The 27,622-nt window shown below is 36.0% G+C and overlaps 4 protein-coding genes across 6 annotated transcripts in view; all 4 read right to left on the bottom strand.

Moving 5' to 3' along the window:
• Positions 1-5,120: 5,120 nt before the first annotated feature.
• Positions 5,121-8,782, bottom strand: LOC132191429 (uncharacterized). Of its 2 annotated transcripts, none has more exons than XM_059606443.1 (5): positions 8,535-8,782; positions 7,066-7,530; positions 6,780-6,938; positions 5,734-5,815; positions 5,121-5,600 (listed from the first exon to the last, which is right to left on the bottom strand). In XM_059606443.1, the coding sequence occupies exons 2-5, from the start codon at positions 7,402-7,404 to the stop codon at positions 5,449-5,451; spliced, it is 732 nt and encodes a 243-aa protein (XP_059462426.1). In that variant the 5' UTR covers positions 7,405-7,530; positions 8,535-8,782; the 3' UTR covers positions 5,121-5,448. The 2 variants fall into 2 exon arrangements, with proteins under 2 accessions (XP_059462426.1, XP_059462425.1); XM_059606442.1 differs by having other exon boundaries at positions 7,066-7,435.
• Positions 8,783-9,738: 956 nt separating this feature from the next.
• Positions 9,739-12,747, bottom strand: LOC132191902 (pentatricopeptide repeat-containing protein At2g20710, mitochondrial-like). Its single transcript, XM_059607029.1, has 2 exons — positions 12,369-12,747; positions 9,739-11,555 (listed from the first exon to the last, which is right to left on the bottom strand). The coding sequence occupies exons 1-2, from the start codon at positions 12,684-12,686 to the stop codon at positions 10,263-10,265; spliced, it is 1,611 nt and encodes a 536-aa protein (XP_059463012.1). The 5' UTR covers positions 12,687-12,747; the 3' UTR covers positions 9,739-10,262.
• A 4,548-nt stretch (positions 12,748-17,295) lies between these two features.
• LOC132191809 (UBP1-associated protein 2A-like) lies at positions 17,296-23,400 on the bottom strand. The gene is made up of 2 exons (XM_059606913.1): positions 21,746-23,400; positions 17,296-17,668 (listed from the first exon to the last, which is right to left on the bottom strand). The coding sequence occupies exon 1, from the start codon at positions 23,282-23,284 to the stop codon at positions 21,761-21,763; it is 1,524 nt and encodes a 507-aa protein (XP_059462896.1). The 5' UTR covers positions 23,285-23,400; the 3' UTR covers positions 17,296-17,668; positions 21,746-21,760.
• A 1,245-nt stretch (positions 23,401-24,645) lies between these two features.
• The window catches only part of LOC132191890 (small ribosomal subunit protein uS7), an 8,046-nt gene continuing 5,069 nt past the window's right edge, over positions 24,646-27,622 (bottom strand). Inside the window, exons 1-4 of one of the 2 annotated variants that reach the window (XM_059607012.1) lie at positions 26,963-27,128; positions 25,545-25,816; positions 25,038-25,241; positions 24,646-24,891 (exon numbers count right to left, since the gene is read on the bottom strand). In XM_059607012.1, the coding sequence (XP_059462995.1) occupies positions 24,837-24,891; positions 25,038-25,241; positions 25,545-25,816; positions 26,963-27,046 (615 nt within the window). In that variant the 5' untranslated portion in view covers positions 27,047-27,128 and the 3' untranslated portion in view covers positions 24,646-24,836. Of the gene's footprint in view, positions 24,892-25,037; positions 25,242-25,544; positions 25,817-26,962; positions 27,129-27,622 lie in introns of those variants that run through there. The other variant, XM_059607013.1, reaches the window with a different exon arrangement.

Genomic DNA, 27,622 nt, shown 5'->3' with positions numbered 1-27,622 from the left:
AACCCTTTCGCGTTGTAGGATGTTACACAATATTTCCGTGGATGAAAGAGGGTGAAAAAAACTTGAAAATGAAGGAGGTGAAGGTGATAGAGGACGTCACAGATTTGATTTCTCATTGCGTCATTTACGATTCCAATCTCCAATCCATCCGATTGAGTATGTGTATTTATGTTTTTATTCTTTACTATTTATAATGTTTCTAACATGTAACCTATCATTGATAATCAAAAATTTCGAACTTAGAAATGAAGAAGAGAATTAGGAAGAATATGAAATTGGAACTACTCGGATGAGAAATATAATACTACCTACTCTGCCTAGTGAGATCTCACTATCTTGAGATTTAATAATAACCAGCTTAGAGCCCACGCTATGCGCGAGATTATTCATTATAATTTGATTTTAAAGCTTAAAACACATCTTCATTGTATTTTTTATTATAGGTCAAAAAAGTTGTGTAAAAAAATCTATCATGCCTATTTCAATTTTTTTAAAAAAATATTAAAGGTTATTCAACAGTATATTGTTGAACATAGTGACACAATTACACATAAATTTGCATGAATATATAAATCACATAAATATATACTATCAAAAGAACCATATATAATTTTAGTTTTAATCCATATAAATTAAAACATATTAAAAAATTCTCATATGTGTAATTTCAAACCAGCTGGAATGAGTTAAAACATAAGACTCATAAATCATAAGACCCATAAAACATATTAAAATATTTATTCTCCTATGAGTAGTTTTATTTCTTTCATCAAAGAAAAAGATAAAAAATCGTAGAAGGAATATTGGAACACAAAAAAACATAATGAACAACAAAGTTAATTAAATTTACAAAAGAACAATAAGAAATTTGAGTGAAAAATAATATATAAATTAGAACATAAAATAAGGAAAGAATAATCCTAAACCCTATAACAATATATTGAGAATGGTAGCAAAACTGAGAGTAACCCTAAACCCAATAGGTTTTTATGTAATACCTATTATATTTCAATACAAATAAAACTCATAAAATTCTGGACATTTAAAAAATGGGAAATCATATATAAAATCCTTAGGTCAACGCGCTTTTATTAAAAACTCCCTAGGTTTTTTTTTTTTGGAAATTTAGTCCCTGGGTAACTCGAAACTACTAGAAAACTCCCTGCCGTCAATTTTTGTTAACTGTCGTTAGTCCACTCCAAACTCCCCATTTTATCTGATTAAAATATTAATTTTTTATTAATTTAATTTTTTTAAAAAAAAAAATTGAAGCGCCACCCCTGGCCACCCCCCCTCCCCAACCCTATGGGGTGGCTTGCGGCCACCCCCAGGTGGTTTGGGGTGGCCTCCTCCACCCATGGGGTGGCTGCGGCCACCCCATGGGTGGGCAAACCACCCCTGGGGTGGCACCGTCACTCCTGGCCACCCTTCAATTTTTTTTTTAATTAAATTAATAAAAAATGAATATTTTAATTAGATAAAACATAGAGTTTTGAGTGGACTAACGGTAGTTAACAAAAATTGACGGTAGGGAGTTTCTAGTAGTTTCGAGTTATCCAGGGACTAAATTTCAAAAAAAAAATACCCAGGGAGTTTTTAATAAAAGCGCGTTGACCTAAGGATTTTATATATGATTTCCCTTAAAAAAATAATATAAAGTAAAGTAACAAATTCTTATTATTATTATTTTTTAATTACTTTTATTTTATGGATACAAAAATAACAAAAATTTTCACTCAATATTAATACAATCAAATAAATCATTTCAATCTTCCCTTAATCTAAAAAATAAAATTAAAACAAACTAAATTCGTTCCCATATGTGTAATTTAAAATGAAAAGCATAAAAGAAAAAGAAAAAAGAAAAAGCTGAACAAAAAATTTCACGAAACAAAATGGAAACATATTCATCTCTACCTAATCTCTAATTTAAAACGGTGTTTGGTACAAAATTTTTTTTCAATAAACAAACTAAAGATAATCAATTCACAATCGCTAAAAATTTATACATAAAAGTACAAAGATACATTCATCTCGAATATCTCATACCTTAAATCATAGTATGGAGTCACATATATTTCTATAATTCGGAGTCACATATATTTCCATGAAACTGATCAAATAAACTTTGTGCAACCATCAACTTCTATAAGAAAGAGTTTTGAAATGTTGTTGCCGTAGAAGGAGAAAAGTGAGTTTATTTATATTATATTTTAATACAAATAAAACTCATAATTCTGAACATTCATTTATTCAAAAAAGCAAATGAAAAAACTATAAAACATTCAAATGAAGAATATCTTAATACCCACACACCAAAAAAAAAAAAAAAAAAGCTGAACAAAAAATTTCACAAAACAAAACGAAAACATATTCATCTCTACTTAATTTCTAATTTAAAACGGTGTTTGGTAGAAAAAGAAAAAGAAAAAAAGAAAAAAAAAAAAAAAAAATCTCAAGAAACAAACTAAAGATCATCAATTCACAATTGCTAAAAATTTATACATAAAAGTACAAAGATACATTCATCTCGAATATCTCATACCTTAAATCATAGTTCGAAGTCGCATATATTTCCATGAAACTAATCAAATAAACTTTGTGCAACCGTCAACTTCTATAGGAAAGTGTTTTGAAACGTTGTTGCCGTAGAAGGAGAGGGTGAGTTTAAAGTGAGAGAGACCGACGTGATTTAGAGTGAGAGAGATAAATGTAAGTTAATAAAATGAAAGGTCAAAAGAAATTAATTAAGGAAAAAAAAAAAAAAAACCTGAACGAAAAATTTCACAAAACAAAACGAAAACATATTTATCTCTACCTAATCTCTAATTTAAAACGGTGTTTGGTAAAAAAAAAAAAAAAAATCTCAAGAAACAAACTAAAGATCATCAATTCACAATTGTTAAAAATTTATATATAAAAGTACAAAGATACATTCATCTCGAATATCACATACCTCAAATCATAGTTCAGAGTCACATATATTTCCATAAAACTGGTCAAATAAACTTTTTGCAACCGTTAACTTCTATAGGAAAGAGTTTTGAAACGTTGTTGTCGTAGAAGGAGAGGGTGAGTTTAGAGTGAGAGAGACTGACGTGATTTAGGGTGAGAGAGATAAACATGAGTTAATAAAAAGAATGGTCAAAAGGAATTAATTAAGAAAAAAATCATACACTTAATTCATTAAAAAAAAAAAATAGAAAAGGGAAAAACCCCTTCCAATATTTGCACGGTTCAATTATTAAAAATTATGAGTAAAAAAATTTTAATTTTTTTTTTAAAAAAACATGGGCACATGAGTTAATAAAAAGAAAAATCAAAAGGAATTAATTAAGGAAAAATCGTACACTTAATTCATTAAAAAAAATAGAAAAAGGAAAAACCCCTTTCAATATTTGCACGGTTCAATTATTAAAAATTATAAGTAAAAAAATTTAAAATTTAAACAAAATATTGTTGGTGTGAAATAAAAAAGGTTAATTTCATTTATATTATTTGTTTCCTTATTTGATTCGGATATTAATAATACTTAATTTATTGAATAATTTATGTATGGAAAATTCTTGAAATATAATCAACACAATTAATTATACTCTAATTAATGACCGGAGGTAAAAATAAAAAAGGGTTCAGATATTAAAAACATGGACACGTGTCACAATTCTAAGCATTCTCAAATATTAAAAAATATGGACACGTGTCTCTATTCTAAGCACTTTCTACGTCAAAACTCGGCTTATATATATATATATCTGAAACATCTTAAAAAGTGCCTTAAAATTGCGACATGTGACGTGAACCCATATTTTCTAGTGGGTGAACTGGTCCTTTAATATATATTAATACGTTTACTTAAAAACCCATATATAGAATTAAGAGTTATATTTATTAATTCTTTACTTAAAAAATCATAAATAGAATCCCATATATAGAAAAAAAACCAATATATAGAATTTAAAAAAATGAAAAACCGTAAAAGTCGTAGTATGTAGTATATACATACATAGAAAAAACCATATAAATAATCGGAAACCTTTAATATATTAATATGTTTAGTAAAAACCCATACACTTATACGTATTAATACATTACCTAAAAAGCCATAAATAGAATCCTATATATATATATATATATAGTGAAGCACCTTGCTTTATTCATTTATTTTTTATTTTGTGATTTTATGGAGGTTGAATTTGATATTGATTCAATTTAGGGTTTCTATCCCACCAATAATATCAAATATTATTGCTAATTTTATATTTATGCTTTGGTTAACGATATTTAAGTTTTCCTCTTTTAAAACACTGAAGCAAGAATTAAGCATTGAACTTGAGGTGTAAGGCTTTATTTAATTGCATTAAATGTACAGATTTTTTTAAAAAAACCTGTAATGAAAAATACGATAATAATACTTTTAAATTTTAAAATTAAATTATAATGAAAAATCCCCCGGATTATGGGCCAGTTGGAATAATTTACAAGTCCAACTTAGAAATCAAATTTTGGCACAAACGGATTGGGCATTGAAAAAAGCACCAAAAGAGATTTCAAATCTGCTCCATTAATTTAGGACATTCATCAAGCATCTTGTAGCCTGACATTCCATTTCAAGCAAAAGAGCTCCTGATTATACTTCTGGAAGTGGCACTCCGGTTGGCAGGCAAAATTCTCCAATCACCCAATCAATAAATCTGCAGTCAAAAGTTCAGCTGTCTCAAATTTTAACCACAGAGACATTCACTACCGAATGGAATAGGTGCTTTAAACTGTAGTTGTTTTACGGTCTACATCTAATTTTACTTTTTCTCTCTCATAAAAGAAAAAAAAAAATGCAATTAAATTTGAAAATACCTTTCTTTTTTTTTTAACAGCATCTAATCCAAATCTCATTCACTAATGGATTGTCAGAATTTGGAACTCATAAATGGCTAACAAGAAAGGGAAAAATAATATGCCAGAAGTACCAATAACAGAAAAGAGCAAAAGCCCGGCAACCACAAAATCATGAAGACGTTTCAATTTGAAAAGCCAATGGCCATCCATAAGTTATCAGAGAAATAATAAGATAGAAGGAAGCAGAAGAAAAGAAGAAATAAGCATATCTGTTGACATACAAGGAAGATCTCAAGCACCTCCTTTTCATCTATTTGATTGGTCAAAACTTAAACCAAATACCACAAGATAAATGGCAAATTCAAGTAGCCTCCATAGAATATTTCCACGGGGAGAAAATATAACGAAACACACACCATAGTTATGAACATATCATGAAATGTCAAACTTAATAATACAGCTCTTTCCTCAGGACATATTAAGGATGTGTGTGTGTACAGGGGTGGATCAACACACGCTTGGGAGGAGTAGCTCATATATATACATGCATATATAATTTTGTCAAAATGAACATAGATTACAAATTTAGGGTCATGTAGAAAGACAATGCACCTAATCCTCTTGCTCCCAGCCTCCTAATCTATTTCCTGGGTCATAATTTGTGAACAGACGAAACTCATTTCCAAGTTTGCTAGAGTGCCGAGGCCGAAAACCACATGGACGCAAGCCCATAAGCTCAGCAGCTCTGTCTTTCTGCACCTCACCTGCAAGTCATCAGTGCTACAAACTATTAAATTTACCCTAGAACATAATCAATGCCCTGAGATGATGATAAAGATTGTTCTACATTTATTTTCTATTTCACGAATCTCATTCGTGAAACAGTAGAATGTCTACCTGTAAGTAGAAGCAAGTAAGATTCTTGCGGCCGCGAAAGAAAAGAAATTGCTTCACTGACTTTCTCCAAGCACTCCTTACTCTGTCATTATTAATGTCATTTCAATCAGCTCATCAATTTGTTCATCACAGTAAAAAATCATAACTTTCACAACTAAATAATATGAAAAGCTATATTGCCACATATGGTGCCCCATTTATGCATATCTACCAAGGAGATGTGACAAAAAGGTTGAACCCACATAAGAACTTTTATTCCTTTGCATGGTATGTGACTCAACCACCAGGCAAGATCTTATTAGGCATAATATTTTCTACAAGCTATTTTTAAACCTTGAAATTCCTCTATACAGAACACTCAACAGATGTCCATAACATAAATCAGCGAACTTCCAGTTATACCAATCTTATGAATCATATGGGAAGGATTACACATTGACTTGATTTTACGGAGTTGATGTTTCAAAATGGTTGGAAGAAAACTAAGCAAAACAGATTCTCTAGACTTTTTCTATACAACTTCACCGATAAAAGGATACAAAACAGTTTAAAAAGACATTCTCAGAAAATAATTGAAAAGATCATACAATAATGTCCCTCATAGTGAGTGCAAGTGCATTTGGTCCCATAATTTCGGATGCTAAACGGGTGTTTTTGAACAAAATCATGAAAAGTGCCCTGTCTGAGAGTCCATTTGAAAAATCCCATTTTCATTAACTCCGTTTCAAAATTACTATTTTTTCAAACCGTACTTTTTGAATCCGCTAAACCAAAGGGACACAAAAGCATAGAGTTTTTGTTCGAAAGACAATAAATAAATAGAAGATATAATGAGAGGAAAAATACTGAAATAGTAAAGTGAAAGAAGAACTTGCTTTGAATTACTTTTGATAAATTTGCTTTGAATTACTTCCAGGTAAAGGATGGATACTTGATAGGAATCCACAAAGGAAGAACAAGTCCAAAGAGGCAGAAGGGCTAGTTATTAACTATTCCAAACTCTTTTTTTTTTTGGTAAATTCCAAACCATACGCATATAAGCTTACCAGATAAGGAGGATCTGCAACTACAATGCGGTAAGCATGCTTCAGTTCCGATGGCAACTCTTCTGGTCGGTTGTAATCATAAAAAGTGAATTCACTTCCGTGTCGCTCAAAACGTTTGTCATACTCAAGAAGTTGCACATCGATATTATGATTAAGTTTCTGAAATCAGATAAAGGGGGAAAATGTAAGCTAACATTCCTATATCACTGTGCAATCTCAATAGATTGTTAAGGATATTCAACACTTTTAGCACTTTTCAAAGATATTAAGCACTAAAATCGAATACCTTGAGATAGGCGTAGAGGGTGGGGCAAGCGATGCAAGCGACGCGGGAATTGGAGAGCTGGCAGAGAGTGAGGACCTCTCGAGCCACAGTCTCGGCAGTCTCCCGGTTGTACCAGAACTGGCTCAGCCTCCAGTCCTCGGTCACCAAAGCCACCTCCTCCTCCTGCTCCTCTCCATTCTCTACGTTGTCAGGGTCAGGTTCAACACCCAGAGACTGGTTCTGCTGGGCTAGGAACTCCTTGAGGGCCGACAAGGTTTTGGAGCTCAGCATCGGAGGGTCGTCGTCGTCCGAGGAGACGACGTCCTTTTGAGGGTTGGGATGGTCTCGGAGCTCCTCCATTTTCCTGTGCTCTTGCGGCAGTGCAGCTAAGCTGAGGGGGAATGGGACAAGAGTGATTTCACACGAAGTTTGTAGTAACACAACCAAACGTCGTCGTTTTGCTCCCTAAATTCTATAAAGCCAATCCTACATTTATCAAATACATTTATTATTGCTTTCAAGTATACTTGCATAATACCCACTTCTAAATTTCAAACAACACCTACTTTAAATCTCAGTGATCCAGAAGTGGTTATAAAAACGGTGATGTCTTTCTTTTCTATAATAAGCAATTTCATTGAGAAAACAGGTGCTATATCCGACCCCAGAAGTACACATGCCTGATCTCTATTTATTCTACATTCATGAGAGTTTTCCTTAAGCTACATATCAAGCTACTTTAGCACATTATATACTTAAACCTACTTCCATTGCAGAGACACAGTTAAAGGGAGTGTAAAAAATCGTCATTACACACTTCCACACAAGCAAAATCAAACATTACCAAACAACATTTTTATGCACTTCCATGTCCAAGCTGCTCAGAACCCAGCTAAATATAGTCTGATAAGTGATACCTACACGACTGTATCATTGGAGAAAGGCCTACTCACCCTATGCTTAAAAAAAATTGTATCGAAGAACCTTTATTACCCGAAGCAACAACCTAACATAAATACTCCTAACTATAATTTAAAATGTTAACTAACAACCTAAAAAAAAAAGAAAGTAAAATAGGGTTTCCAAATCGAATACACAATTCGTTCTAGATTCAGAAATTCCAAACCTGACTCAATAAACAGACACAAATCGAGAGAGAGAGAGAGAGAGAGAGAGAGAGAGAATCCCTCCTCTTTAAGATTACAAAGTAAAGAACCAACCAAAAACTGTTTCTTAACAATTCCTACTTCTTTGTTTCCAAACATGAGAAAGTCAGCCCAACTAAGTCCAACTTAGCAGTTTACTCAGTTTAAGTATAGATTTTTTTGATTTACTCTACCAAAAATATTCAGAAGCAAATTCACAATCTCGATTAATTCCCCACATTTTCTCAGCAACCAAACGGAACATAAATTAAAGTTAGGGTTCCCTAGGCATCAAGAACAATGTGTCATTAGGAACCGAAAAGGAAGGTTTGGATCGGAGCTTACCTCTGTCACAATGTTGGGTCTGCGAAATTTTTGCCTGGGACTATGATGGATTGCATAGTATTGCCTTGAGCACTCAGCCAATCAGCGTATGCTCTCGAATTCTCGAAGGTCCAAAACTGAAACCGGGCTCGGGCTAAACGTTCGGGTGGGTAAAACGCGAACTTATTGATTTGTGCCCACGATATGGATCTATTGGGCTCGTGTGCTGTCACAGACAGCTACAGAACTAATAGTGAGGTCACTGAGGTGAGGGGTTCGGATCTTGCTTCACTGCGGATTTGGTGGTTATTTGGAATAAAATTATATTGTATAATGTATAGCTTATATGTTAATAAAAAAATAAAGTGCAATATATTTGCACTGGTAAATTGGTAATGCATTTTTTTTTTTTTTTGTGTGTGTGTTATATGAATCTATATTCTTTCTCGACTAAATATGCATCCAAACCATATCAATTTTATACTTTTGAAACGTTTATTTACAGGTTTTTTGTTGATGTTAAAATTAAAAGATCTTTTCCGGTCATTTTCACATCTATTTAAAAAAAAATCAATAATTGGATATGTAGGACCTACACCTTTACTCGTGTGAATCCTATAAATTTAATAGTTGATTTTTTTAAAAGTTCGATAAGAAAAGGACTTAAGAAGAACGTTTAAAGAGAAAAATAAAATGCATAAGATATTCCTTAAAATAATTCAACAACGGTTCGACAAGCCGAGCTCATAGTCTTCTTTTGATGCTTGCTGCACTTATCCTGTTTAGAATGAGACAAGAGTGATTTTGCACAAGGTTTGTAGTAAAACAACCAAGCGTCGTCGTTTTGCTCCCTAAATTCTATAAAGCCATTTTTACATTTATCAAATACTTGTAGTGGCGACCACTAAGGTTCCTAAGGCGATAATTTCGCCTCATACATATTTCCTTGGTAACGACTTCGACAAAAGACATTACCCTGAAGGTTCTTACGACGATAGAGTAGTTTGTTAAGGCGAAGTTTCTAAAAAGCATTTACTCATATCTTCGAACAAGAAAGATTTTGTGCTCAAGTTGAATGTTTGATCATCTATCTTCATGATGCGACAATGAGAACTTATATTCAGATTGTCGCTTACAAAATGGTTTAAGATAAACAAGATTATAAGTAAAGAGAAATTGAAATTTGAACAATAAAAGATTAATTTCTAGGCTCCAAAGAGTCAAGAGAACTCAAATTTAAAATTTCATATGTTAGAAAAGAAAATGTTGCCTTCCATAGCTCAAAAGAGACTATTTATAATATCTTTTTACTAATCCTAGAATCCTAGTCATTGATTTCTACTAGGGGTATCACAACTTTTACTATAACTCCCTTACAAACTGGCGTAACAATTCTCGTAATACTTACCACGCTAGCCACTCAAATGTGGACAGTCACATGGTACTTACTACGTTTACAAACTGGAGTGGTAGTCCATTTCCATGTGACATTTACCACACTAGCCACATGGAGTCCACGTGACATTCATTTCCTTAAAATGTGAATTGTTACGTAAATTTGAAAAGGTTTGTATTAAAGCTTTAATACCCTATTTTTTTAAACATAATGATATAAAGCATAACATAACAATAAAAACTGGTCCTGAGATAGCGAATGGACTGAGGGACCTTCATTGCTTTGGCTTAGATTCTCCTGCATCACTTTGCCAACATGTTTCCAAAACTAGAACGCATCTGCATCCAAAAGTTTCAGTAGTTTTCTGAGTTTGCATCGGACTTGTTGCTGCTACTTGGTTTATAATTGCCACTGTCCTCCTTGAGCTCAGAAAATCCAATTGTTTCCCCATTTCCAATTGAAGCATCCCCTCCCATCTCATCATTGAGAGCAGACAAGCTTGATTCACTACCTTTAATATAATTCATCAGTCTCTCATAAATATCTACAGAGACAATGTTCTTATCCCTGAGTAATCTAATGAGTTCCTCTGCCGCCTCCACATCTCCTTTGGTTTTCAAGTACTCCAGACAGGCAGCAAAACTTTCTTTGCTTGGCTTCCACCAAGGCCCACAGACCAAAATTGCTTTCTTCATCGCTTCGACTCCCTTTTCAGTTTGATTTATCTGCAGGTACCCTGTTGCCAAAAAATAGTACATCCTTGCATTAGGCTTCCCTCCTTTCACCATTACGCGGTTTAAAAGGGTTTCAGCCTTCTCCATAAGACCTTTTCTGCTAAAAGCACTCATCAAGTAGGTTGGAACCCGAATATCATAGCTTAACTCTCTGGATTCCCACTCATCAAATATCTTCTCAGCACTATCAATGTCATCAAACTTCAACGCTGAGGATATGACACTCATATAGCCCGTACTGTATATCTTCTTCTCCTTCTTCTTGTATAACTCCCAGAGTCTGAACACTTCATCTTTCTTCCCTATTGCTGCGTATTGTGTGAGAAGGAAATTAAATGCAGTACATCTTCTTTTGGAAATTACCAATCCCTCTGATTTCTTGAGCATTTCCAAAGCCTTTTCCACAAACCCAGTTTTTGTGTACGCATTTGCGGCAACAGCATAACTGGTCCAATCTAAACAAGCACTGGGATTGGATTCCATCCTTCTTAGAATCTTGTCAATTCCCTCCACATCAGAAGCAGCTGCATATGCACTGAGCCTGATGCCAAATGTAAATCTGTCAAAATTGAAGCCCTTTTCTTCCATTTCATGCAACAGAGTGTCAAGCTTCTCATGATTTCCAGTCTTATGATAGAGATTAAGCAAAACATTGTAAGCCACTACGGTCTTATCCAATCCCAAATCTCTCATCTTCTGCATAACAGCCTCTGCTTTCTCCACATTTTTTACATGGGCATAGCAGTTGAGAAGAGCACTATAAACCTCAAGAACTTTTAATTTTACTGGAATATTATTGAAAAAATTCTCAGCTTGTTCTATCCCATGAACTTTTGCAATCAAGTCTAGTCGGATGGCAACCTCACGGACCGAAAGGTCAAAGTACCTTTTGTCAGTCATCCACATAGATACCTGGGCATAAAAATAAAATGACAATCAGGACTTTTTTTATATATGGACTTTTTTTAAAATATATATATATATATATATATATATAAAATAAGATGACCATTTTCACAATACTGCATAGTTACTTTTCGGATCCTTCATGTTATGAGCTCTCTTCTCTCTAGTCCTTATCATTCATTTCAAAAGTATAAACATATAAGAAATGGCAAATTTTAATATTCTAAGAAAAATGCTAAACAAACTCCCTCTTTTATACTCTCAAGTGCTTACTCCCTAATGTGGTAGTCGCCACGTTAGCTTTCCATTACAAAGTTTTTTAATCACGTATGCTTACTCTCTTTCTGCAATTGTCATGTTAGAAAGTGAAGCACTTGAGAGTGTAAAAGCGCTCATATTCTAACACTCTCATTCACGGATCAAGTTTCAAAATCAAAACAACTGTTCTAATACCACATTAAATCACTACTTATCCTAAACGATTTAAACAACAAAGAGATGATGATTTTAATATTTTGTTCATGCTAACCAGGGAATCGTGGAATTTCTGTTACTTGTACATCAGTGCCAGGGGTAACTGAGAGGCAATGCTGGTTCACTAATCACAATGTGCCTACTTAGAAATGTGGGCATTCCATAACCACACAGAGTTGTTGATGCAAGTAATCATGATCAATTCTCAAACAACCTTAGAGAAATAAATCAAAGCATTTCTGACTAACAAACGAAGTCTATGTATCAATCCGTACACAACGCAGTAAAGGGTAATCATTTCGACCAATTTGATTGATTTTTATTAACATATGAAATTAGGGATACCTCAAGGGCGTGAACATATCGTTTGTAATATCTGAGCTCCTTGATAATGGCGATGAGGGGTTCTCTGCTGACGGTTTGGCCTTCTGCGATCCACTGGTCGAGTATCGGCACAATCGTGACCCTGGGATTTCCTACGGGCGAAATCCGACGGTAGAGATCGGTCAGCGAGGGATTCAAGGGTTTTCTCCTTAGCGTTGGCGCGGTTGAGGTCGAGTAGAGCGAAACGTTTGGTCGGTTTCGGAGACCCAAACGAGTGCCCAAATCCAGCACTGTGGTGATTCGAGGAAGCTTCACGTAGGAGAACAGCAATGAAAGCATCTCAGTGTGTTGTGTGTGTCAGTGTGTGAGAGAGACAGAGAGGGGGTTTCTGTTTTTTGTAATAGAGAGAGAAGGGTTTAAGGCAGAGGCAAGAAGACATTTTAATTTTTTTTTTTTTTTTTTTAACAAGTTATTCATTTATAAGTTTATAACAATTAAATTGAACAAAATGCTTCTACAATGTTAAAGATACAATTTAAAATCTTTAAAACCCAAATATTATCTCTCGGGCTATTAGCATATTATAATTTATAAAATAATATCTATAAAATGTCACAGTTTTAATCAGATCTACAGCACATTGCCATTTCATTGATTTTATGGCTTTTTTATCTCCACTACTAGCACATATTTTTTATAGTGTATACTACCCCGAAATAATAAAAGACGTAGATCCAGTTAAAAAAAAAAGAAGAAACGTGAAATGGGATGATAGTGTGTTAAATTTTTAAACTAAAAAAAAGATTCAAATTAGAAAGGATGGTTGAATCTGTGTTCAAAATTCAAAATTTAAAATTGGTGTTGGTTGAACAGTCAACCGACACCAATTTTAGTGTTTGTTTTTGCTCAACTGACACTAAATTAAAAATGGTGTCGGTTATTAGTGTCGGTTTACAGTTCAATCAATACAATTTTTAATTTAGTGTTGGTTGAATAGTAAAGCGACACTATTATTAGTGTTGGTTACTATTCAACCAACACCATTTTTAATTTGGTGTCGGTTGAACAGAAACCGACATGTTATAGTGTTGGTTTCTTAAACCGACACAATCCAAACCGTCACTAAAACCAATTTTTTTTTTGTAATGTCTGCTATACATTTTTTTCTCTTTTTTTAAAAGAAAAAAAAATTCTTACTTCTTAAAATTATTATTGAATTTGTGGAGTTTATATGGATCCCATGCATAAACTCATAGATCCAATAATGATTTTGAAAATGAGAGGACGAAATGAATCATTTTCCAAATAATAAATACATAAGAGTAATTATGAATTGGACATAAATGTCCTCCAAACCAGTATGAAAAAATATTCTCCAACCCATTTAAAATTGTGACATGTACAACATTTTTTAACTTTTTGCTACAATTTCTTTTTATCTCATTTGGATAATAACAAATTCAAAACAGATAAAATTCACTAGCTTATCTCTTCTCAAAGTCTGAAGCCCTCATTCCCCAAACCTATTTTCTTCCCAACCACTTGGCTTCCTAAACGGAAGGTGTATCTTCTAGCGTTTTAGAAAAGAAAGGGAATGTAATCTTGCATTACGAGACAAAAACAAATGCTTGAAGCTTCGATGGTTACGAAAAGACGAAATGTGTTTTCTTAAATCCCTCTTTTTGAGTGGATATATCTAATGAGCAACAAATTGCTGGGGTAATATGAGTTTTTTAGATAATCAATATTAATTAATCACTACTAAATGCTTATTCTTTTGTTTTCTAATGGAGTTTTTGCATACCTTCTCTCTAGAAAATGTTTTCCACCTCCTTGTAAGGTTTCTCCATCTCCTCCGTGAGGGTTTTTCACTTCCTCGTGAGGGTCTATGGGGAGGACAAATAGATCTTTGTCCTCTCCTCCTCCCCTCTTTCTTATTTTCTTCCTTCGTTTTCTATCAAGTTCTTGTTCTTCGCTGCTTTTTTAGTCTTTCTCGACCAGACCAGAAGCTCTAGCTGTTTCCATTTCCTTCGCTCAGCCTCAGTCACTCCGTCACTGCCAAACATACTCATTGTCACGCCGCTCGTCCTCTTCCCGGAAAAGTTGGTGCTTTTAGATCAAGTTTTTTAAAAACTAGATCTACTCTATTGTACTAGCTTCTTTTGCCCACACATCTATCCACCATGCTCGCCATCATCCCAGCTCCTTATCACCAACCTCCTCACACCATTCCATCAACGCGCCAACGCGTGGATCCCATGTGCCATCCAGTAAATTCGGTCCTCTGTGCCCGGATTGTTGCTGCTTCTTGCTGGTTGTTTTGCTGTGTTTTGTTTATTTCTTTTGTTTTTCTGCTATTATTTGTATTTCTGTTGTTTTTTTGTTGTGTGTTATTGTCTCCTTGTACTTTATTGATTAGATCCAGGTGCAGAAACTTTTGTAACCGGATTTGTGTTGACACCTCTCCCTTCTACAATCCTTAATTCAGACTTTGATAGTACATCTTTGGCTTCATCCTCCTTCCGTTAGATGTTGCAAGTTTCAAGCCCCCAAGTTGGAGGTCATATATGTTCTCCTTAATTTGTACCCTTTTTGATTTTGTAACCGTTTTGTGCGACCCCTTAAAAGGACCGAATCACTCATTTAACCAATTTCCTACCCTTTGTAATTATTTTTACATAATTTTAGTTTGTAGAAAACTAAGAAGCCCCTCATTTTCGTTTTTAGGATCGCCCATTCTTTCTTTCTTTTGGATCAAGAATGGAAAGGGTCCTTCCCAACCCTTTTCCTTATTCAATTAAAAAAAAAAAAAAAAGGAAGAAGAAGAAGAAGAAGTTAGTTATATGGTTTGAGGCGTGTATTTTTAAATCTTTATTATTATTATTATTAAGAAAAAAAAAATCTCAATGGTCCAATAAATGTCAAGTGCCTTAAAATAGACCGTCCCACATTCAGATAAAATTTCACAAAGAAATAATAATTCAAATTTCAAGGGTTGTTTCAAATCATATAGCCGTTGGACCATCCACATTCAAAATCTCCAAAACACTTTCCCAGATTGCACCAAGAAATAAGAAACCGTTCTCTCGCGTATATAAATTCACTCTATATTTATGAATCCTCCAACGCTCTTTCATTCTCTGCTTCTCCAAAGCTCTAAGATCAGAAAATCAGAAACAAACCTCGACTGTCTCTTTCTCTCTCTCTCTCTCTCTCTTCAAGAACAATACCTCCAAAGACAGAACATTTCTGAAAATCTAAGATGTTGGAAATATATAACAAAATATAGAAAACATAAAACATATTGCTGGCATAACTGTGTCTCAAGTCTCCCACTTACCTGTCCCTTCTCAGAGGTTATATGTAGGGCTGGGCAAAAACCCGCCCAACCCGCAGACCCGCCCCGCCCCGTACGGGTTTAGTGTTTATTTTCGCGGGTTCGGGTTGGAAATATCCAACCCGTGCGGGGCGGGGCGGGTTTCTGGTTTACTAATATTTTTTATGCGGGTACCCGCCCCCGACTCGCACTTAAGTTCATAAAACACAAAGAAAACCTAAGAGACCCTCAGACCCATTCGTTTCTACCCTTTCACTTTCACCCAGCAGTGAGCACTCAACTGACTCAAGTTCTCTCAACACAGCCGCACTGCCGCACTGCACGGAGTGAGAGATCGAGAGGCGAGAGTGAGAGATCCAGAGGCGAGACCCAAGAAATCGTTTAACCCGCGCGGATCTGAATCAGAAAATGAAGAAAATGAAGGAGAAATCGTTTAACCCGCGCGGATCTAAATCAGAAAATGAAGGAGAAATCGTTCAACTCGCGCGGATCTGAATCAGAAAATGAAGGAGAAATCGTTCAACTCGCGTGGATCTGAATCAGAAAATTAAGGAGAAATCAATTAACCCGCGCCAATCTAAATCATAAAATGAAGAAAATGAAGGGGAAATCGTTTCTCTTCGATTTGAATCGCCTGCGCCGCTTTTTTGAGCCGCCAGAAATGAGTTTCCGGTGAGTTCTTCCCCGGAGAAGAAATTTCTTTTGTATTTTTTTTCATGTTTTGGCATTTTTTCTTCTTTTTTATGTTACTCCTACAGCATCATAATAAACCCGACCTGACTTGCAAACCCACAAAACCCGCACCGCAAACACCCGACCCGCGTGGATCTTGGTCATTGGGCTCGGGTGGCGGGTTGGAAAATCCCAAACCCGCAAGGTGCGGGGCGGGTGAGAAAAACCTGGATACCCGCCCCGCCCCGCCCCGTGCCCAGCCCCGTGCCCAGCCCTAGGTATATGGCGTATTCTATGTGATAAGAGCAACCTGCAACAAATTCTAGTCCCCAAACTCTTCCCTTATATCCAAAATCCAAACACCATAATGTTCAATCCGGTGCATGAAATGACAACACCATAATCCAAAGCCAATATCATGCCAGAAGAGAACTTAATTCAATGGCTTTAATGGGGTCTTTGCAAACTACAAAAGTACTTATAACTCAATGATAAAAAGAAGTACCAAACACAGAAGAATAACATATAACCTAACCCATTGAAAATACACAACAGTAGCACAAACATCAAACTCCGATAGCCAAAAAGTAGAGAGCATAAACAAGAGTTAACATAGAAAATACATAAACAAGTCAATGCAGCTATATCATCAATGCTTTCAAAAAAGCAAACCCAACAAAGACAAACAATATAAAACTTGATTGGCTATATAGGATAATTACCATCATAATAATACATAACACTTTTCTTTTATGTTCAATATGTAAAGATTGTAAGTTATATATAGAATAAATCTGTTAAAAGGCCTCCATGGGATAAAAATAACATAAACAAAAATTTTAACATCTAATAAATTATAACTGATAACATAACATCGCATCAACAATTTAGCTAGGCCCATAATTACAAGTTCCAAAACAAAAGGAGAAGAAGAAAGTATAATCAGAAGAATCTTAATCCTTCACTAGATATCAATATTGTACATTTAAAACAATAGTATGACTAAATCACAACTCTCTGCTAATGTCTATTCCCCACCATCATTGTCTGATTAACATAAAGGAGCATTGAATCTTCAACATCAAAGTAGTCAAAAGATCTATGCATTATAGCATATACAACAACAGACAACAATATTAGTGCATTACATCATCACAGAAAGACAGCACCACACAAATCACAGCAGCTTCAGGGAGTTCTATTGGCATTGATCCTATTTGCACCAATATCAACTGTAGTTGATGAACATTCAGAATCTTGAGACATGGCAAACATGGTTGTAGAGAGATAACTCCATGGTTGGCAAAGAGCACTATAAATCATTCACAAATAAACAAAAATTAAGTAATGGACAAAATCATCACAACATGAGATTATCTAAAGTTCTTCACTATTAGCATCTTAGAGATCCTGCAAGAGGATAATAAATAGTACAATTTGCTTGAAAAACAAAATGTGAAAAGAGAAGAGTAAAAATATTCTTATAATATGTCATATTGACAAATGCAATGGGCAAAAGGCAAATAGCAAGTAGTATTTTGAGCACAGCCCATTTTTAGAAAGAGAAAATGACTTAATTGGACTCCTCTTAAAGGAAACAGCAAACTTATTTTAGCACTAGTACTAAATGAAAAAATTGCAGCCAAAAACAGAATCATGATGATAGAAAGCATAATTTCCCACCGTCCTCTCTCACCCTAATATTTAACCACATATCCATCATCTCTCATATGTTAATCATAACTAAGTTTGACAAGAATTTCAAATGAAAATAAGCTATAATAAAATATGTGATCAAGTGATGGCACAGCCCTCCAGCATCCTTAAGTCTGACCATGGTGCAAATGCAGAAGCACAGTTGCCAAAGGTATAAGTCATGCTTCTCATGGAAAGCAAATCAACATTACAATGAATTTATTAAAACATTTGTATAGCTAATTGGATTCAAATATTTTATTGAAACACATTAATGTTACAAAATGATCATCTTCTTCCACTTGACAAACTATTAATTCAAACCATCATGGCAAATAATGACTTATACCACTTATCAAAAAATAATGACTGATACCCTTGGAACAGTTGCCAAGGGTATAAGTCATGCTTCTCACATAAAGGAACTCAACGATACAATGAATTTATTAAAACATTTGTATAGCTAATTGGTTAGAATATTTTATTGAAACACATTACCCTTACAAAACGATCATCATCTTCCACTTGACAATTCAAACCATCATGGCAAATAATGACAATATAAAGAAAGGAAGGCTATTCCTTGGTTTGTGCTCCATTCTCAAGTTTCACGTTACAATTCACTAATGTTCTTCAAATTAGTTTCCCTCATACTAAGGTCACATTTTGCCCCACACTTACAATTCACCAATGTTCTTAAAACAATCAAGTTTCATGTTACAAATCGCGTTAATTTCCCCGTAGGAGATTACTTGCATTAAAGCAATAGTTCTAAAATTGTATCATATGTGACTTCTTTGGAAATTTCACCCCATGTTCAGATGAAGTTAAAATATTAGTGATGATGTTTACATATTTAGGAGATTGTAAACAAAAAAAAAAGTTCACCCAATCAATTATCTTCATTCAAAGAAACAAAAATCAAGGAACAGAGAAAATTGGAGAGAGCGAGTGGAAGGGAGAGAACTGAAGAGAGTGAAAAAAAATTGAAAAGAAAGGGATTCATACCTTGAAGCAAGCCCACACATTTTTCTTCTCTTCCTAGCTCTTATTCTCAGTTTTCCACAACCTCTTTTTTTTGTCCCAATTTTTTCTCCCCCTCACGTTCTACTCTTTGTTTTTGAAATGCGAAAAGGGGGTGAATGAAAAAGAAATCCCAAAACAACGCTACTTCACTAGAGAGAGAAAAGGCAAGAAATTTAAGGACTGGCGGGTCCTGGAGCATTGGCAGAGGAACGGGGGTTATTGTTCGGTGGAGGAACCGGGGAGGTGGCATTCGGCTGAGGAGAGGGCAATGGTGTTCCATTCTCTTGAATGGGTAATGGAAGTTTTGTTGATGAGTCGATTTGTTGAAGAAAATGGCTAAAGATCTAGTGTTTTCGTCTTTCTCAGTTTTGGTGTTATACACTGACGTGTCAATCTCTTTGTGTCAGCCCCTGTAGAAGTTATTCTCGTCCACTTAATCAACGACTTATTTAAAAGTATCCCACTCAAACTCAAAGACCAACTTGAGAAGATAGCTCCTCAACATATGATGTTCTGAGATAAGGATATGCAACAGATGAAGTCTAAAGATAAGGAGAAAGACGAAAACACTCGTGTCGAAGATAAAACCAGCTAGTATGAAGAAGTGGGTCCCAAAGAATAAGCAGTTCATTGAACTACTCAAAGCTCATGAGGCCCTGTTTGGTGAATCAATTGCAATGAACCAAGGGAAAAGAGATTTTGCGAAAGATGAATGAAAGAACACAAAATGGCATAAACAAGACCAACACTCATAAGGCGTTGGATTGTTTTCACCGCATGGACTATTCCTACCAAGGCTGACACCCTCCAGCCCAACTAACTGCAATGGTTGACCACATCAATGTAACTTAAGGTGATGATACATGGTATGCTAACAGTGGTGCCAACCAACTTACCACAGCAAACCTAGAGCAACTCTCCCTTCAGCAACCTTACACAGGGATAATGATGTTGCTGTGGTTAACAGGACAAGTTTGAGCATACAAAACACTGGTTCACTTACTATCACTTCACCTCATTCTAACCTTCATCTAAAACGTGTTTTACATTATCCTCAAGCTCTTGCTAATTTGTTATCTATCAATCAGTTGGCATTCAAGATTGAGTCATCCATCTCATCCTATTGTGTGTCATTTGCTCAATAACCATTCTCTTCCTATTATTGGGTCACTACATAAAGAGGAAGTATGTGAGCCATGCCAACTTGGCAAGAGCAAGCAACTTCCGTTTCATGCATCTCCTAGAGTGTCTTTTAATCATCTTAAGCTTATCCACACTGATGTGTGCTCTTGTTTTACAAGTCATTACGTGGGTCTCGATATTATGTTGTGTTCATTGATGATTTCTCTCATTTTTCATCGTTATATCCTCTACAAAATAAATCTGATGTTTATGTTTGCTTTGTCAAATTTAAAACTTTAGTTGAAAATCAATTTTCTTGTCGAATTAAAAACCTCCAATCTGATAGAGGAGAATTAGTTTAAAACTTTTTTGAAAACAAATGGGATCGATCCTATGGAATAATTATTTCATTCCAGGGGCCTATTTTGTGAACCAAACATGCCATTCATCTTCAAGCTTATTGTGATTCAGTCTAGGCGAGAATCCAGATGACAAACACTCATCAACAGGCTATGGAATTTTTCTGGGATCTTGCTTTATATTGTGGTGTGGTAAGAAGAGGCCTATCACCGCTCATTCTAGCATGAAGGCTAAATACTGAGCCATGTCTTTGGCTACTGCAGAACTATATTGGCTTCAAATGCTTCTCCACAATTTACAACTTCCTCTTCAAGCTCCTCCTACACTGTGGTGCGACAATATTGGAGCTTTAGCCATGGCTTCTAATCCTATCTTTCATGCTAGAACTAAACACATTGAAGTTGATTTCTACTCTCTTCGTGAGATAGAATGTACAACACAGTCCACTTAATCAACAACTCATTAAAAGTATCCCACTCAAACTCAAACACCAACTCTTGAAGATAGCTCCTCACAGGTGATGTTCTGAAATAAGGATATGCAGACGATGAAATCTGTTTCAATCAATAGGATGGGTTTGATTATATGTGTGAAGGTAGCATTTTTCAATTTTTGATTTTGATGATGAACATGTACACATACACTTCAATTGTTTCCATAAATGAAATCCACACAGTAGCTGTTTTGGTTATCGGAACCAAAAGACTTTTTAAAGTTTTACAGAAGAGAGATATGAGAATTTATGGATGGCACCAAAAGTAGGGAATTTCAGATTCTGGTAATCTCTTTGTTTACCACAAGATAAATCCGGCTAGTATGGAGAAGCAGGTGCCATAGAAGAAGTGGTTAACCGAATTCCTCAAAGCTCATGAGGCCCAGTCTGGTGAATCAATTGTCATGAATAAGGGAAAGGGGATTTCATGAAGGATAAAACTGAAAGAACATAAAATAGCATAAACAAAACGTTGAATACCACACAATAGCACAACCTAATCGAATATATTGCAAATCACGTTAGCCCATTGAGACTAAATTAAACAAAATCACAGCATAAAAATATTAGCCTTTTGCATTAGTTAATACGATCTCAAGGTTAAAATCAACTAGAATATTACCGAACAAAAAAATTTATAGAGGTAAGAAAAACGAAAAGCGGCACCAAGGAAAGAGTGCAAATCTATTTTACCTGCCTGAGGAACACCTATTGCCCCGTATAAGGATTAACGCCACCATATTGCACGACACCATGCTGGCCTCTCCCGGAACCACCTTGAGTCTGCGAGTTGGGGTACCCAACCTGCATTCCTCCTTGATTCCCATACCCTCCAATCAGTCCCGGGCTTATATTCGACTGGTTCGAATACGCACCCTGTGTCCCATGCCCCGCTGCGGGCACACCTGGGTTCGCGGCCGCAGCCGATGCCAGCGTCCCCAACAGATTAGTCAGGCCCAACCCGGCACCCTGACTTGCAAACAACGCCGCTATTGCCTGCCCAAGCGCAGGATTCAACGCCTGAGCCGCCGCAGCCCCCTGATTTAACCCAATCCCCGCTCCGGTGGGGGGAGCCATCAAGTGACCCGGTGCAGCCGCTGCGGCTCCACCAACAAGAGCGGGGTTCTCATTCCTCTGGAATTGGGCGTTGTGAGGGTTCTGGTGAGGCTGATACTGAAGCTGATGATGCTGATACTGAAGCTGATTAGGGTGAGACTTTTTCGGCTTCGGACCATCAATAGCCTTCTGGCAGTGCAATGTATGTCCCTCGAAATTCTTGTGCGGCTCTTCCAGAGCCCTCTTGGCGCTTTCAACCGTCTTGTACGTGAACAAACAAAACCCCTTGGGCTTCCCGGTCATCTTATCGAGCCCCAATGGCCCTTCCTCAATTTCTCCGTACTTGGAGAAGAACATAAGCAGCTTCTGAGGATCCAACTCAGCCCCAACATTGCTCACGTATATCTTCCTCTGCGCATATTCCGAAAGGGGCGGCGTGGAGGCCGCCGCGGTGGCATTCGGCTGTGCGACCGGAAACATTGAGGCCAGCTGGCACGCAGTCATCCGGTTACCGATCTTCTTCTGGGGCTGCTTGAGGGCCTTCCGGGCCCCGCCGCGGGTCTTGAAGAGGATGAAACCGTAGCCCTTGGATTTGCCAGAGACCTTGTCGCACACGGCCTTGCAATCCTCGATCTCGCCGTACTGCTTGAACGCGTTGGAGAGTGTCTCCGTGTTCGTGTCCCACCCGAGTCCGTGGACGAAGATCTTTCGGTGTGCCGGGTCCTCGTTCGCAACCTTTTGGATCCGATCCGCCACGTCCGGATGCTTATGCACTGCTTCGCAGAGAAGGTTTATAATCTGCTCCTTGCTGAACGGTTCAAGAACCTTCTGTATGGGTTCATCGTCATCATCCTCGCTGTCTCGATCTGCGGCTGACGTGGAGGTGTTCGCCGTCTGATTATCGGCATTCTTTGGTTTATAGAGATCTTCGTCTTCTTCCTCTTCATCCTCTTCTTCGTCTTCCCCTTCTTCTTCTTCCTCTTCTTCTTCTTCTTCTTCTTCTTCTTCTTCTTCTTCGTATTCGTATTCGTACTCGTATTCGTATTCGTCGTCTTGGTCTACCTCAACTTTGATGTGGGTACGATCCTCTTCTTTCTGCTTTCGTTGCTGCTGTTGCTTCTTCGGGGGTTCGGTTGCCAGGGCGGATTTGGAGTCGAGCTTTCGCTTCCTCGCCATTGCTGGGGCTGATAGAGTGACAACTGAGCCTCAGAGAGAAAGAGGTATTGTTTGGGACTAGGGTTTGGGTTTCAGGGTCCGGTGTCTGTCCCGACCCTGAAAAAATAAATTAGAGTTTTTTTTTTAAAAAAAAACGGTTCTTATTTTGAATTTATATCTAAATAGTTAGAAATTATTTTATTTTTTGAAAAAATCATATTTAGTCCTTTTAAGTTTTCATCTGATTTGAATATAGTTATTGGGTTTTCAATTTTCAGAATAATTCTTAGGTTTCGGCCAAGTTTGAAATAAGTCACTCTTATCACTTTTTCGTCAAAATTAATCGTTTGTCAATTTTGCACTTTGCACTTTAGGTTCTCAAATTTTGTATTTCTCTAAATTCTACTGTTAGATCAATTGTTTTTGTGAGCCTTTTGTTTTGTTTTGTTTTCTTTCTATGAATGACTTAACACTTATTGACGTGGAATTGCATTCATGACAAAGTGATAAAGAGATCTATTTTAAACTTAGACAAAACTAAGGTTTGTGTTCTCAAAATTTAAAATTCGTAGCTAAATTCAAATTAGATGAAAACTTAAAGAGCTAAATATGATTTTTTTTTCCCAAATTTTTTACGCCACCTTAACTAGTTTTTTTGTTTTTTTTTCCTTTTTGGTACTGAGCTTTGTTTTGGAGAACTGCTGCACACAAAAGTAGTTTTTTTACTTCTTTATTCTAATTTTATTCCACATTTTTAAAATGTAACATTTTCAAGCCGACAGTAATTATGAAAAAATTCATAAGTGATTGGACAACCAAATCTTATTTTGACAATGAGTCCCTTATAGACTCTCACTCAACTATGGTTTAAGGATACAATGGAGCATCACAAGTTCACTACTGTTCGCCCAGAGGCTTGCTGTCGGTCGGAATCGCCGCTATGGCGCTATGCACATACTCTCACATGTGCTTTATTTAGGGTTTCAAAACAAAATAAAAATCTAGCAGTCACTTTTTACTTCATTAGTTAAGGCAAGATCCTCTTTATTTTTCTGGTTTCTTATTTATATTATAAAACAAGATTCTCAAACATTATCAACCAAAAATATTTCGAGCATGGAAAGAGGCAATATAATCGCCGCAATTTAGGATATTGCTTCAACATGGCCCAAGCCATGGTTAGCCAAATTCTCAAAACATTTACCACAAGCACCAAGTAGACACCCACAACATAAAAACGCAAAAGAACAGGACATCTCCTTCGGAACAAGGTCGTCAACCACATTGACACCAGTCCATAAAAGACCATGAAAAATAATGCAAGGCCACGTCCAAGGGTTCGCTAAACTGAAGAGAAATTTGCTCACAGAATATTGAAAGAGTAAAAAAAATCTCGCTTAGAAGCTTTCTCCATATTCAAAAATATAGATATAAACTCCAAACAAAAATAAAGTACATTCCCATCACTCAAAAAAACCACCAACTAATAACATGTTCACGAGCAACAGTCTAGAGAAAATTGAACTACAAAGAAAGAAGCAAACAAAACATTGGGTCTTCCAATTCTGATCCCTCAACGGTTTGCCTTAGCAACTCTCTCAATCTCATCCTTCTTCTTGATGGCATAGCTGGACAAGCAAAGGACATATTCAGTAAGTAAATAACACAAAAAGGTCAAACATGAATAATCAGCAAGAGTATGAAAAGAGATGCATAATAGAGAAACAGTCCTAAATAACTAATCCCAAGTAGCAGGAGAACTAGCCCTGTTTACCTGTTGGAGGAACCCTTAGCAGCATTAATAAGTTCATCTGCCAAGCATTCTGCAATTGTCTTAATGTTTCGGAATGCAGATTCGCGAGCACCAGTTGTAAGGAGATAGATGGCCTGATTCACCCGACGCAGTGGGGAAATATCAACAGCTTGACGCCTAACAACTCCAGCAGAGCCAATACGGGTTGCATCTTCCCGAGGTCCACTGCAGTAGAACAGATATTCAAAAGAATATGTTAAGAGAAAATTAAATTTAGATCTTTTGAAGCACTAAATAGTCACCAGCAATGACCCTACCCAATTCCCTCAAAAGCCACAAACATATTAAACGGCAACCCCCCCTTACATATTATGAACTCCCCACGCCACTTTAATTACTAATATTTTCCATTTGTAAGTGCACAAATGAAGTTAGCAACTATAGCAGATTTAGCCAGACATAGCCAGACGTAGATGAACCACCTGATTTTACTTTCAACAGGGAACAAATTACACTCCATCAGCATACCTGTTGACCACGGCATCAACAATAACTTGGATGGGATTCAGATCGGTCAGCAAATGAATAATTTCCATTGCATGTTTAACAATCCTCACGGCCATGAGTTTCTTTCCATTGTTCCTACCGTGCATCATTAGTGAGTTTGTAAGCCTCTCCACTATTGGACACTGAGCCTTGCGGAATCGCTTGACTGAGTATCTCCCAGCAGTGTGAGGAACATAGGTAGCGTGCTTGGCTGGTACCACTCCGACGTAATCAGCCAGTGAAATGTCACTGACCTATAACAAAAAATAAATTAATAAATAAATGCACCACAATGGTAGTTGTGATGATAACTTCTATAAACAAATCCAAGCAATGAGTAATGCACAATAAACTAAGACTTAAGGGATGGCAATACAAATATTAGTTCATATCTTGGTGATCAGATGATAAAACATATGGTCTTAAAATAAAGGAATACAATACGCCTACAGGTGAAAAGTATTCAAGCGGACTTGGCTGCCAAAAAGGCAAGTAAAAACATGAAACTGTCATAAACAATTTGTTAAAATAAATACAAGCATCAACAAGATAAACATTCTAGACAACAACCACCAAAATAACAAAAGATTAGTCAGAATACATAAACATGACCTTTTAAGCACATAGCAAAAGTGATGCCAGACGGAAAAGAAAGGAACTAACAAATTCGGCATAGAGAATGATCAGTTTCCATCTAAATTACATATGGGTCATCAGTCGTTTACAGAGAAAAAAACTTACTGCAAACACGCAGATATCACAATGATAATCCAGAAAATATAGAAGCAACAAGACCATCTCCAAGCATGAAAATATAAGATAAAGTAGAGCAACAAGGATAAATGAAACCCCCTTCCAATTAAATGCCGAGATCCTAGTTTAATAATCTCCATTGGAAGAAGTAAAATTACACTACATAGATTCTCAACTTTTACTGGAAAAAGCTAGAGAAAATCCACGGTAAATCCAAACAAGCAAACACCCAGTATCCTATACAATAGGAACGCTATAATGAATACATATCAAACAGTGTCGAGCACAAGGTGTATTAACATTTACAATCTTAGAAAAGAGAGCAGAAAGTCGATCTTCAGAAACATATTCTTGCATTCCCGCTAAACCCAGGGCAATAAACCACCAATGCTCGACAGAAAACACCGAGCCGTGGAAAATTCTTATAGATTCATAATTAACCCCCCTAAAAAAATAATTCATATCTTAAACCAATGATATATTGCACCTGTGCTTCAATAACAATGAAGCTCGAACCAAAAATTGCACTCTACCAAGTAATCAACAACGAGATTATGTAAACCAAAAGACAGCGAAAAACGAATCGAACGGATTCAAACAAAAACATTACATAAAATAACCTAGTTGCACTAAAAATAAAAGGATACCTGCACGTCGTCGAAGCTCCATCGGTTGAAGAGCTTGACATCGTGGTGGGGCTGGGTTGGTTCCGGTGTAATCACATCCGCCATGGCTACGCTCCGAGAGAGAGAGAGTGACAGCGGCTAACCTCTCTATCCTCGCGGAGACAATGAGAAATGAGAGAAACCCTAAGTGTTGGAATTTATATGGGACCGGTAGGGTTTGCTATTATTCTGGTGCGGAAAGGACCAGCTTACGGCAAGGATGGATTTGGCCTTCTTTTTTTCTTTTTTTTTTTCTTTTTTTTATTATTATTATTTATTTTATTTTTTTTATCATTTTCAATTTGACGAAATTAATTATACGTATAAACTTTTCGGGAGAAATGCATTTTATTACTTCAAATTTAATTTTAAATTTTCAAAATTACTTAGAAAAAAAAAATTGAAAATTGAAAATTTTAAATTTATCACTTCTAAGTAAAAAATGAAAATGTAACATTCCTCATGTGTAATGGACAAAGTTTTTTTTCAAATTGAATTGGAGGAATTTCCTCCAATCTAATTTATAAAAATGACATGTGCCCTTTAAACATATAAGATGCACATGTTTTTTTTAATAGCAGTGACAAAATTGAAATAAATTTTATTAAAAACTTATATGCATCTCACATGTTATTAAAAAAA

The sequence above is a fragment of the Corylus avellana genome, chromosome ca9 (assembly GCF_901000735.1).
Source record: "Corylus avellana chromosome ca9, CavTom2PMs-1.0".
NCBI classification, from domain to species: domain Eukaryota; kingdom Viridiplantae; phylum Streptophyta; class Magnoliopsida; order Fagales; family Betulaceae; genus Corylus; species Corylus avellana.
The sequence above is the reverse complement of the archived record's forward strand: the minus strand, read 5'-3'. Positions and strand labels throughout refer to the sequence as shown.